Source organism: Rhinolophus sinicus, chromosome 7 (genome assembly GCF_057876585.1).
Source record: "Rhinolophus sinicus isolate RSI-liver-muscle chromosome 7, RSI-T2T, whole genome shotgun sequence".
Lineage (NCBI taxonomy): Eukaryota > Metazoa > Chordata > Mammalia > Chiroptera > Rhinolophidae > Rhinolophus > Rhinolophus sinicus.
In genome coordinates this window covers 12,741,232-12,754,776 of record NC_142507.1, presented here as the reverse complement: position 1 = coordinate 12,754,776, position 13,545 = coordinate 12,741,232, and the positions used below count along the sequence as shown (strand labels likewise).

Genomic DNA, 13,545 nt, shown 5'->3' with positions numbered 1-13,545 from the left:
CAGAGCTCTGGTGGCTTGATGCTGAGCGTGGTTCCTGGGGAAGGAGCTTGGCGGGGCCCTGCTTGCTGCTCCGGTTGGGCTCTGACTCTATAACTGCTCACTGCTGAACAAACACTGAATGCTATTTTGCTTTCCATTTTTTTCTTTTTTTGTAAAAGAGGAAATCCTCTTTGGATTTCTTTCTGTTAGTGAAAACAGGTACTAATATAGGTGTTTGGTAAAAGCAAAATGGCATAAAGTGGACTTTCAATAAGTAGTTTGAATTTGGGCTGCAAACCTAGGTGAGGGTTGACTTGGTTCCAAATTCTCGGTGGCAATTTCTCCCTTTTTTACTCTTGTCCAAATTTGAAACAGTCCATTTTCCTTGTGGTCCACTGGAGGTATATGGGGGTTATTTGTAATTTACCCTTGGGAATCTCAGAAGGCCGGTAGGATGAGAATTTGCTATTGGACTTCATCTTGGAGGAGGCTTGGGCTTTGTTCTCTGCTCTCATTCTCCAAAATGCTGTGAAAATCAGTCTGCGTTCACCTGGTTTGAAAAATGCTTGCAGGATAAACTACACCACTTCCTGCCTTCACTCAAGCAATGCCTGGCCTGAGATACCCTTACTTTTCTTTGTCTGGTATTTTAAAGACGGTTTAAAAAATTATATTTTGTCCAGAAGTTTTAGTTATTTCCAGAAGTCCAGATATCTATCGTATCATATGCCTGGAAATGAAAGCTTATATCGCCTTTCTAAGCCTCGATTTTCTCATTTGAAAATGATAATAGTAGTATCATAGCAGTTGAGTAATAAGGTGAGATTATTAGTGTAAAGCTCTTACCGCTGTGTGTGGCACCTCAGTGTTTACTCCTATTTTAAAAATGTATTCTCAAAGTCTATAAAAATAAGTGCTCTATCTTGCTATACTTTTTATAGGTAGATGGTACACTAATGTCAGGGGATAAAGATGTGAATAATCCGAGGTCTTGAACATTTTATATTTATTATATTAAAGGATATAGCTCTTTCCATTTGAAAAAATTTCCATTTCAAAAGGACCAAGTGATTAAACATTATTAGTAGTCTAGATATTAATTGAGAGCATGAGATTTATTTGAAGTGAAATCCTCAATTGGTACATTTCTTGAGACAAAAGACTTTGAAAATATCCCTCACCTTCATCAAATGAGACTCTAACAGGATATAAAAAGGATGCTTTCTTTTACAACAAACTAGACTATGCTCTTATTTTACTATTATTATTTTTTATTACCATTTTTATTGCCACAGAGAGTTGAATTGCATGAGAAGTTCCTTTTAAAGTCCATAGACATATTCACTCCAAGCAGTTGCCCCTCTCATTAAAAACAATTTTTACCCACTGCCAAGGAGCTCTTGGGCAGAATCAGCCCTCTTTCTGGCAGTGGACTTGACCTTTGAGCCATTTCAAGGACACTTCTTGAGCAGGTGCAGTGTGATATTCTTCACAGCTAGCATGGTCTCCGTACAGGTGGGTTTGATGAGCGTCTCTGGGAGTAAAAATCCAAAATGCCCAGTGTCACGCAGTTCAAAAGCAAATGTGTAGGGTATTCCATTTTTGTAGGCCCAGTCCATTGAGCTACCAGAACTCACATCTAAAAGTTAAAAAAAAAAAAAAATTAGCCTCACTAAAGTCTGCATAATTTTCAAAAATGTATACATAGTTTTTGCCTACTAAGCTATACTGAATTCTTCCAATAAATACCGTTTCAATAAGAATGGTTTAACAGTAGTTTCTTGCCATCGGGGACATGGAATTTTTAAATCATACCTGCCACCATCTGTGAGGATCTAGTCTAAGTGGTACTGCTTTTCCAGTGTGATGACCTCAACATTTCTCTGCCTCAATTCCAATAATATTTATCCCCACCCGCACTTCATTCACCCACAAACAAAACCACACCATGGACTTTTTCCTTCTCATCACTCAGTTCTTCTCCACTTTCAAGGTCTAGAACACTGAAATTCTGTTCCCAGAAAACCTACTCATTTCTTGGACTTCCCCTATTTTTTCCATTCCTAATGAATTTGTTCTTTATCTTTAAAGTTTAAGTTTGTAGTGTCCACACTCCTCCCAGCCTTCTTATAATTTCATTTGACTCTACCTGCCATGGTCAGTTACTTCACTGAAGGTCTCACCAGACCCTTTCACAATGCCTCCCTCAGTCCTTTTTCTGCCTTTGTTTGGCTAATTCTCAGTCCCTGGCCTAGTTTGTCTGCTTTCCCTCTTTGTGGGGGAGTTGGAGAAAGTCTTTGCTGTAAATTCACACTAATTACTGAAGTCCTTTTCTCTTCCTGATGCTGCTCTGAGCTCCTTTGTCTAGACGTTCATTTACTGAACCTTTCTCATTCTCTTCTAGGCCCGCCCCTCACTTTCTCACTGTCCCCATACTTAGAATGGGTAATTAGCCCATCACCTCCTCTGCTGACATCATAGCCCTCTGACTTTCTTCCTTCTAGCTCACAGGAAGAAATGTGACTCATCCTTTACATGTCATCTTTTGGTACCGTTTCTTATTGTCTTCTCTGCGAGTGAGAGAGTCCCTTCTCTAGGACCTTGTTTCATTAATGAAAACCCCCTTTATTGCATCTGCCTTGACCAAAATGTTCCAGCACTGCTTTCCTATAGTAATTCCTTCTCATGATTCTGCTATATGCCATCCTCTTTTGCTTCCTCTGGTTGCTTTGGAACTCAGAAGAGTATATATGTTACTTCTACATCCTCAACCACTTTCAATCTGGTTTTTGCCTCTACCAGTCTATGAAAACTTTATTCCTGAGGGGAACCAATGACAGCAGGCCTAAACTCTTTTTTTTTTTTTTTTTTTTTTTTGCTTTTTTCCCCTCAGACCTTACTTTACTTTCAACCTCTTAATCGCATTTAACCTAGCGGACAATCCTTTTTGGCAGCTCTCTTTTTCTGGTTTGTGTGACCTCACAGGTTCCAGCTTTTCAGCAGAACTAAAAGTGTGAACAGTAGAAGCTGACTGCAGGATTGGGCTGTATCCAATCCCACCACCTGTGACTTCTTTCTGCCTCAGTCTCCCCTTGTGAAAAAGAGATAATACCTACATAGGGTTGTTGTGAAAATTAAATGAAATAATGTGCTTAGCATATATCAGCTGTTATCAGTTTGCAGCTTCACACCCCAAAGAGCCTAGCATGTAGTTTTCAGCATAACAGGCTCTTAATAATTTTTGAATAAGTTTTAAGTGAATATATGTTTCATAGAAGAATGTTTATATACTTTTTTCCTGAAATTTATATGATCTAGCCTGGCAAACACTATTATTTAAAAATTTTCTGAGTGTGTTCACCTACTCAAATGATACCATTTTTTAATGCTATTTTTGCCAGGACAAGTTAGAGATACAATTATTATGTGACGATGATACTAAATGACTTATTTCTCAGGCTCCCTTTGCTTCAGTTAAGGGTGGAAGGTAGGCTGGGGCTTCATTGTCCCCCTGGGTTAGAGTACACTGGAATTACAAACAGTAGTCATAGTAGCCAAAGTCAGAGACAATATGTGCCGACATTTACGTCACGGTAATGCGACAGCCTCATTTCCATGGTAACAGATTCTTCTCAGTAAACAATACTATGACTGCCTTGATATCAAGCTGAAAAGTGAAGTGTGAGTAAGATTTTTAAAAATTAATGGTTTAAAATTGTTAATGTATATTGGTATTAATTGGTAATGTGATTTTTTTCCATTAAAAATTTTCAAATTACCGTTGATATTCAATATTATGTTAGTTTTAGGTGTACAGCATAGTGGTTAGACATTTGTATAACTTAACGATGTGATCCTCTTGGTAAGTCTAGTACCCACCTGACACCATACCCTGTTATTACCATATTATTGACTACATTCCCTGTGCTGTACTTTACATCCCTGTGACTATTTTGTAAATATCAACTTGTACTTCTTAATCTCTTCACTTTTTTCACCCAGCCCCCTCAATGCCCCTCCCAGCTGGCAACCATCAGTTCTCTGTATTTATGATTTTTTTTCTATTTTGTGTGTTTATTTTGTCTTTTAGATTCCATATATAAGTGAAAGCATATGGTATTTATCTTTCTCTGACTTATTTCACTTAGGATAATACCCTCTAGGTCCATGTTGCAAATGGTGAGATTTCATTCTTTCTTTTTTTTGGCTGAGTAATACTCCATTGTGTATCTGTACCACCACTTACTTATCCAATTGTCTATTGATGGGCACTTAGGCTCTTCCATATCTTGGCTATTGTAAATAACGCTGTAGTGAACACAAGGATGCATATATCTTTTCCAATTCGTGTTTTGGATTTCTTCAGATAAATACCCAGAAATGGGGGTAAGAGCAACGTCAGAGCATTTACTGCCTCTGTTTTATTCTAGGAGTTTTACGGTTTTGGGTCTTACATTTAAGTCTTTAATCCATTTTGAGTTTATTCTTGCATATGGTGTAAGAAAGTGGTCTAGTTTCTTTCTTTTTTTTTTTTTTTTTTGCATCTATCTGTTCAGTTTTCCCAACACAATTTATTGAAGAGACTGTCTCTACTCCACTCTATATTCTTGCCTCCTTTGATATAGATTAAATGAAGATGTAGGTGTGGGTTTATTTCTGAGCTCTCTATTCTGTTCCATGGATTTATGTATCTGTTTTCATGCCAACACCATGCTGCTTTGATTACTATGGCCTTGTAGTATAGTTTGATATCAGATAGCATGATCCCTCCAACTTTGTTTTTCTTCTCAAGATTGCTTTGGTTATTTGGGGTTTTTTGTGGTTCCATATAAATTTTAGGATTATTTGTTCTAGTTCTGTGAAAAATACCATTGGCACTTTGATAGGGATGGCATTGAATCTATAGATTGCTTTGGGTAGTATGGACATTTTAACAATTTTAATTCTTCCTACCCATGAGCATGGTATATGCTTCTATTTATTTGTGTTTTCCTCACTTTCTTTCTTCAGTGTCTTGTAATTTTGCAAGTACAGGTCTTTTACCTCCTTAGTTAAATTTATTTCTAGGTATTTTATTATTTTTTTAATGCAATTGTTAATGGAGTCATTTTCTTAATTTCTTTCTGATAGTTTGTTTTTGCTGTATAAAAATGCAACTGATTTCTGAGTATTAAATTTGTATCCTGCTATTTTACTGAATTCATTTATCAGTTCTAATAGTTTTTTTGTGGACTCTTTAGAGTTCTCTGTAACATTATGTCATCAGCAAATAATGACAGTTTTCTTTCTTTCCAACTTGGTTGCCTTTTATTTCTTGGCTGATTGCTGTGGCTGGAACTTCCAATATTACTTTAAATAAAAGTGGCGAAAGTGGACATCCTTGTCTTGTTCCTGATCTTGAGGAAAATGTATTTAGTTTTTACTATTGAGCATGATGTTAGCTGTGGGTTTGTCATGTATGTCCTTTATTATTTTGGGGTGTGTTCCATTTATTTCTACTTTGCTGAGTTTTTATCATAAATGGATGCTGGATTTTGTCAAATGCTTTTTCTCCATCTCTTGATATGATCATATGATTTTTAGTCTTCATTTTGTTTATGTGGTATATCATGTTAATTGATTTGCAGGTACTGAACCAACCTTACACCTGGGAATAAATCCCACTTGGTCATGGTGTATGATTTTTTTAATGTGTTGCTGAATCTAGTTTCCTAATATGTTGTTGAGGGGTTTTGCATCTAAGTTCATCAGGAATATTGGCCTATAATTTTATTTTTTTGTAATGTTTTTGTCTGGCTTTGGGATCAGGGTAATCCTGGCCTCATAAAATGAGCTTGGGAGGCTTCCCTCCTCGTCAATGTTTTGGAATAGTTTGAGAAGGATAAGTGTTAATTCTTTGAATGTTTGGTAAAATTCACCTGTGAAGCCATCTGGTCCTGGACTTTTGTTTGTTGGGAGTTTTATGATTATTGATTTGATTTCATTAGTAGTTATTGGTCTGTTCAGATTTTTCTGTGTTTTTTGATTCACTCTTGGAATACTGTATGTTTCTCGGAATTTATCCATTTCTTTCAGGTTGTCAATTTGTTGGCATATAATTGTTTGTAGTATTTTCTTATAATTCTTTGTATTTCTGTGGTGGTGTTGGTCAGTTCTCTTTCATTTCTATTACAATTGTCTGTCTTTGGGCCCTCTCTCTTTTTTTCTTGATGAGTCTGGTTAAAGGTTTATTAATTTTGTTTATATTTTCAAGAACCAGCTCATGGTTTCATTGATCTTTTCTAGATTGCTTTTTAAGACCCTATTTTGTTTATTTCTGCTCTGATCTTTATTATTTCCTTTTACTCACTTTGATGTTTGTTTGTTCTTTTTCTAGTTCATTTAGATGTAAGATTAGATTTTTTTATTTGAGATTTTTCTAATTTCTTGAGATAGGCCTGTATTGCTATAAATTTCCCCCTTAGAACTACTTTGGCTGTGTCCCATAGATTTTGGGTCATTGTGTTTTCATTAGTCTCAAGGTATCTTTTGATTTCTTCCTAATTTTGTTGTTAACCCATCAATTTCTAATTTCATACCATGTGGTTGGAGCAGATGCTTAATATGATTTCAGTATTCTTAAATTTACTGATACTTGTTTTGCGGCCTAACATGGATCTATTCTGGAAACATTTCCATGGGTACTTGAAAAGAATGTATATTCTGCCTTGGGGGTAAGATGTTCTAAAAATATCAATTAAGTTCATCTGGTCTAATGTGTCATTTAAGGCCACCATTTCCTTGTTGATTTTCTGCCTGGATGATACATCCATTGATGTCAATGGGGTGTTAAAAGTCCCTGACAATGCCTATATTACCATCAATATCTCCCTATGTCCATCAATATTTGCTTTATATATTTAGGTACTCCTATGTTGGGTATGTAAATGTTGACAAGGGTTATATCTTCTTATTGGAATGATCCCTTTATCATTATGAGATGCCCTTCTTTGTCTCTTGTTATAGCCTTTGTTTTAAAGTTTCTTTTGTCTGATACAATTATTGCTACCCCAGTTTTTTTTTTTTTTTTTTTTTTCATTTTTCTTTGCCTGAAATATCTTTTTCCATCCCTTTACTTTCAGTCTGTGTGCTTCTTTCAATCTGAAGTGGGTCGCTTGCAAGCAGCATATGTATGGGTCTTATTTTCTTCTCCATTTTGCTACCCTGTTTTTGACTGGAGCGTTTAATCCATTTACATGTAAAGGAGTTATCAATAGGTATGTAGTTATTGCCATTTTATTATTCATATATATGATTATTTCTTCTTCTCCTCCTTCTCTTCCTTCTCATTCTTCTTAAAGAAGTCCCTTCAATATTTCTTGTAATACTGGTTTGGTGGTGATGAACTCCTTTAGCTTTTTCTTGCGTGGGAAGCTCTTTATCTCTCCTTCAATTCTAAATGATAGCTTTGCTGGGTAGAGTAATCTTAGTTTTCAGTCCTTGCTTTTTATCACTTTGAATATTTTGTGCCTATCCCTTCTGGCCTGCAAAGTTTCTGTTGAGAAATCATCTGACAGTCTTATGGGAGGACCATTGAACATAACTAACTGCTTTTCTCTTGCTGTTTTTAAGAGTCTCTCTTTGTCTTTACCCTTTGGCATTTTAATTATGATGTATCTTGGTGTTGACCTCTTTGGGTTCATTTTGTTGGGGACTCTTTGTGCTCCCTGGACTTGTATGTCTATTTCCTTTGCCAGGTCAGGGATATTTTCAGTTATTATTTCTTAAGATAGATTTTCTGTCCCTTGTTCTCTCTCTTCTCCTTATGCTTTCCCTATGATGTGAATTTTGTTATACTTGATGTCCCAGAGGTTCCTTAAACTATCTTCATTTTTAAGAAAAATTTTTTTTTTCTCTTCTGATTGGGGGTTTACCTTGTCTTCCAGAGCGCTGATTCAGTCCTCTGCTTTACCTAATCTGCTGTTGATTCCCTCTAATGTATTCTTCATTTCCATTATTGTATTCTTCATTTCTGACTGGTTCTTTCTTTTGGTTTCTATCTCTTTGTGTAAATTCTCAGTAAGTTCATCAGTTCTTCCGCTAAATTCATTGAGCATCCTTACAGAGTTTTGAACTCTGTATCTGGTACATTGCTTGCCTCCCATTTCTTTTAGTTTTTTTCCTGGAGTTTTGTCATGTTCTTTTATTTGTAACATTTTTTTTATCTCCTCATTTTGGCTGCTTCCCTGTGTTTGTTTCTATATGTTAGGTATATCTGCTACATCTCCGATTCTTAACAGGACGGCTTCATGTAGTAGGTGCCCTGGGGGTCTGCTGACATAGTATCCTTGGTCACATGAGGTGGGTGCTCCTTTTGGTGGGTTGTGTGTGCCCCCCTGTTGCAGTTGAATCTTGATTGCTGTTGGCAAGCCAGTGAGTAGAATTTACCTTTAGGCTGACTGCCTGTGAGAACTGGCCATGATTACAGCAGAGGAGGTTTTGTGGGAGGGTTGAGTCCACCTTTTAGGTGTGTCATTTGTGAAACTAATTGGGTAGTGCTCTGGTGTTGTCTAAAGCTGGTGACCCAGTGTGTTGGTTCTGGGTCCTCTTGAGAGAGACTCTGGTGCAGGCCCAGGTCAGCTGCTGCCTGTGTCTGGCCAAGGACCACCTGATAGGATCTACAAAGTGATCTGTGGTTGTTAGCTGCCTGTGCTGGGCTTGGCGGTGCGTGAGAGTTGCTATGCTGTGAACCAAGGCTGGCTACCAGTAGTGTCGTGCTGGGGGCATGCTGAGGTCAGCTGTTGCTTGTTTGGCATTTGTGGACCTTTGAGAGATTTTAGGAAAGACCACAGTGTGGGCAGAGGCCAGCCGCTTGTGAGGAACAGCCCAGCTACTGAAAGAGGTTTAGGCTAGTACATGAGTTAGGTGGAGTAGGGTTTCAGGGAATCAACAAGGTGGGGCAAGGGATGTTAGCTAGTTTGATAGAGACTGATAGACTCAGATTTAAGGACCCCATCCCACCACCAAACCTGCAGTCTGGATGGGCAGAAGGCTCAACAAAAGAAGAGTGGTACCTGCCAGCACTTGTGTCCTAGACCCTACGCCCCTTGCCCTGAAGCCAGTTAATTCAGATCCTAAAGGTATGGCTCTGGAACTTTTCAAGCTGCTGTCCCTTAGCTGGAACTTAGGGCAAGGATTTGTGAGTGAGTGAGTCTTGGGCCCTTTAAGAGGATGCCTGGGTCAACAGCAGTCCTCCATCTCACAGGAACTGTGTCCTTGCTGATTTTCACAGCCAGCTGTTGTGGGGACTCCTCTTCCCAGCACTAGTGCTTTGGGTGGGGGAGCCTGGTGTGGGGCTGGGACCCCTCGCTCTTCAGGGGGTACCTCCACAGCCAAGATATCCCTCTCAATTCCTAACCACCACACATGGGTGTGGGACCAGCCCCTTTTGTATCTTTGGCCCTCCTACCAGTCTCAACATGGCTTCTTTTTAATATCCTTAGTTTTAGGAGTTCTTCTCAGGTAGTGTTCAGGTGGTTCTCAAGGATGGTTGTTGTTCTATAATTTAGTTTGATACGGTCGTGGGAGTAGGCAAGCACAGCATTTACCTACTCCACGTCCTTCTCCGAGAGTTGGTTATGTGATTTTTTTTCAATACTGTATTTCCCCTTTCATGGTGGCCCTAGTGAAAAATAGTTCTAAAAAGGTCAGCATGACCTCCAAAAAGGTTCATAGCGTCTGAAAGAAGTTCTGATACTTAGGACATTCTCATTATTAGAATTACTTATTTGATAAGCAATGTAAATTGACAAACCAAGCTTTTCTTCTGAAGATTGAAGAAAGTGAGTGGTTAGGATGATAAGATGGGTAGATTAAAGGCATCAGAAGGAATTTGCTACCTCACTGAAAAGCAGCATAATTGGCTGTCACTATCTATACATATACACATAACGTGTGTGTGTGTGTGTATCTCAACATGCACGCATAGATATTCAGATATTTGTGATTTCTCACTAGATTTTCCAAGTCATATGGTCAATGAATTTTAGAGTTGGAAAGGCCCTGAGACATGATCTAGTCCAATTCCTCATTTAACAGTTGTGGAATACTGAAGCCCAGGATTAATATCTTGGTCAGGATTATATCCTGATTAGTGGCAGAATTAGGACTAGAATCCATGTCTCTTGATTCTTTGTCCACATTCTTTCCATCCACACAGTTGTTCTTTATTTCATATATAAAAAGAAATATTTTAATCACTTTTTAAGGGAAATTCAGGTGAAGGTATATGTAAGAAATAGAATTTCATAACAAGAATGGTGGAGGAAAGGAATAAAAGGGAAACTCTTTTCAGGCTGAAACATTACTTCATTGTCTTCTCAATACCCATTTCTATGCTTACAGTAGTGACAATTGCTTAAGGAGCCCATTTTGGTACTTTCTACAGCTGGAAGATCTCAATTCATCTTTGTAGTCATTACTACATGCCTTGAAGATTCTCTGCTTAGAATTTATTTAATTTTGTGCAGTGATCTTTGTGTAGTCAAGTGGTGTAAAACGAATCATATATAAACTCCCTTCATTTTCCTTGGCTAATTTTATAGTCAAAAATTTCACTGTAGGGGGGAACACTGTTTCTCTTTTTTTAAAGGGAAGTTATTATACAGGATATTGGATCAAGAGATGACTCGAACACAACACACACAGGAAACTTACACAATGTGCTGGAGGCAGGTCCATATTTATAGAGTACCCCGTATACCGAGTAAAGTACACTTACAGCTTTATAAGCGGCAGATTCCTGTGAGGGAAAAATGGAGAAATTATATCACTTACACTATTGCATTGAAATCTTTGGAAACACTGGCATGTTGTGTGAGCCTTATCAGTCATCAATTTGAAGAATAAGGATGGACACATTAGGTAATCCCTCTATTTAATAATAACATTATTCTTAGTCGCATGCTGCATTTTGCAATATGTTTTAGACCATGTTATTTCCTTTGATTGTTCTTCGCAACAAGTCAGTGATCAGTACCTAAACTGATCTAAAATATTTAAACAGTGTCTAAAATATTTCCATTTTACAGATGAGAAAAGGAAGGCCCAGAGAGGTTAGTTAAACGAGCAGGGTGGGGTTCCACAGCAAGGAGGGTTTGATTTGGGATAAGTGCATACGTACTCATACCTTCAGACACTGATTTTGTGTCCTGTCTGTCTTTTTTACTTTAGTTCAGAGACACCTGTTTCTATAAGTTACAAAATGCTTGATAGGGCAGGGCCCATGTCAGTCTCACTCATAGTTACATATGTAGTATTTAGCCATGTACCTGAACATAGCAGACGCTTAATCAATCTTTCTTGCATGAATGTTGACTAAGCACAGATCTGCAAGAGTATCAACATAATCTTATTGATCCTTAAGTACATACGAGTCCTTCAGTATACGGTATTTAAAACACATTTGGGTCAATGAAGAAGCCCTTTACTTCAGTAAGAATGACTTCTCTTGTGTGTTTATCTCTACTGGAACGGGAACAATTTCAGAATGCTTCATGACTACTAAGGTTACATATGTGTCTGATGGAGCCTCAGCCAGGTAGCTCAAAGATGCAGAAATTCTGAGGTGGAACTCTTCTCACCAATGCCCCAATATCAGGAAAAATACTCAACACAATCGACATACTAAAAGGTGAATATTCTATCATGAACTAGGATGATATGGATTACCCTGGAAAACATTTTCAATGGTATAAAAGCACTACTTCTGACAAGGAGTTAGAGAAGTATTGTATGACCAGTGAGAGGAAAAGAAGTATGTTGACACCAGTATACAACTCTCCCATTTCAATTTGCCTGTGAATAATTTAAAACATCAATTGAAGCACTCTGGGCAACATGGGGCTGTGTGTTGGACCCAGCGTCAGCGAGCAGCCTCATTCACCTCAGGGATGCATAAAGCAGCATTTGCAGCAAATGCCACCCCTTTCGGATATTCAGGGACCAGGCTCCAGAACCTGGCAGACAATTTATTATTGATCTCACTGATGATGACATTTCCCTCTCAAGAGCCAACAGAAAAGGAATATAAATACCATAATGAAGTATCTTTATGGAGAATGTTCTAAGATTTAACATCTTGTCCAACAGCCACAAATATCCTATGGCAAGGACAGATATTTCTACATTTAGAAGATTACTGCATTCTGCTGGTGAGGAGCTCTTTGTTCCTTATTATTTTATTTTAGATGACTAAACCCAATGAAAAAAAATCCATTCAGTAAAAAAAGATAGCCACTTTGTACATTACACAAAACATTGCATAGTTTTAGCCTTTTCAGCTCACTGCACTTCTGCCATTCAGTACGGGTGCAGGTAGATACGAGGTTTAGATATGGTCCTTGCAGAAAAAGTGGAAACTTCAGCAAATTTTCTAAGAATTATTTTCCCAGCTGGCATAGCTAGACACCTGTTTGAGAGAGTTTAAGTGCTTTCTCTTTTCTCCATTGCTTTCTCTTTCCAATTGTCCCGAAGGACTCAGGCCTCACTTATCAGACCTCCTCTAAGTAAGGAGTATATTTTTTATTTAAATATGTCCATATTCAAAGCAACTTTGAATGATCTAAAAATGTTAGCAGAAACACAGGCTCGTACATATTGACAAAATATTTTTGAGCAATTTTAATAGAACTTAATGGTTTCTAGTTAACATTCAGAGACAACCTAGCTTTTGAGAATTATAATCCTGGTTTTAGTGATTTATCTTATATGTAACCAACTAACAGGATTTCTCAACAGTGGCGTTACTGACAGTTTGGACTGAATAATCCTTTGCTGTGGGAAGCTGTGCTGTGCATTATGGGATATTTGGCAGCATCCTCGGTCTCTACACACTAGATGTCAATAGCATCCCCCAGCCCTGTTATGACCATCAAAAATGTCTCCATCATTGTCCAATGTTCCTTAGGAAACAAATTCATCCTTGGTTGTGAACAACTAATCTACTCTTTATACCACATCCTCCAATCTAAGACAAAAAGAAAATAGTCTTAACTCCTGGTGGGAAGACAAGTTCAAAATTTGGAGAACGTTCTCAGATAACATTTGTAATATATTATATGCTCCATATAATCTATTGAGAGAATATAAATAGACACTGTGCCCAAGTTAGAAAGGATTAGACATTGGCCTATGGAAACGTTGTGATACAAGGTGGTTAGGATGCCAGGTCACCACCACCACCACCACCACCACCACCAAAAATCCTATTTGACCCACAGAGTAGCCGAAGAAGGACACTATCAAATATAACCTTTACATTCACAATGTTTCTCAAGAGAGAGAATTTGCTCAGCATTTTTGCTTGGAATGCCAAGAACCAAGTTCCTCTTTTGGACAGAATTTAAGGTTTCTCCCAGGCCTTCTTCCGATCGCCTCACGTTCCCTATTCCTTCTAGTCCAGGACACCTAGACCAGGAATTCCTGCCACACCAGGCAACTGGTGCAGGACTTAGAGTTCAAGGGATAGGGAGAGAGGGATGCTTCTATTTTATAAAACCTTTTGAAGTCAAGTATATCATACATACA

The 13,545-nt window shown here is 38.0% G+C and overlaps 1 protein-coding gene across 1 annotated transcript in view; it reads right to left on the bottom strand.

The window, feature by feature from the left end:
- Positions 1-968: 968 nt before the first annotated feature.
- Positions 969-13,545, bottom strand: part of CPA6 (carboxypeptidase A6) — a 225,829-nt gene continuing 213,252 nt past the window's right edge. Inside the window, exons 10-11 of the mRNA XM_019725306.3 lie at positions 10,675-10,759; positions 969-1,618 (exon numbers count right to left, since the gene is read on the bottom strand). Of these exons, the coding sequence (XP_019580865.2) occupies positions 1,431-1,618; positions 10,675-10,759 (273 nt within the window). The 3' untranslated portion in view covers positions 969-1,430. The remainder of the gene's footprint in view (positions 1,619-10,674; positions 10,760-13,545) is intronic.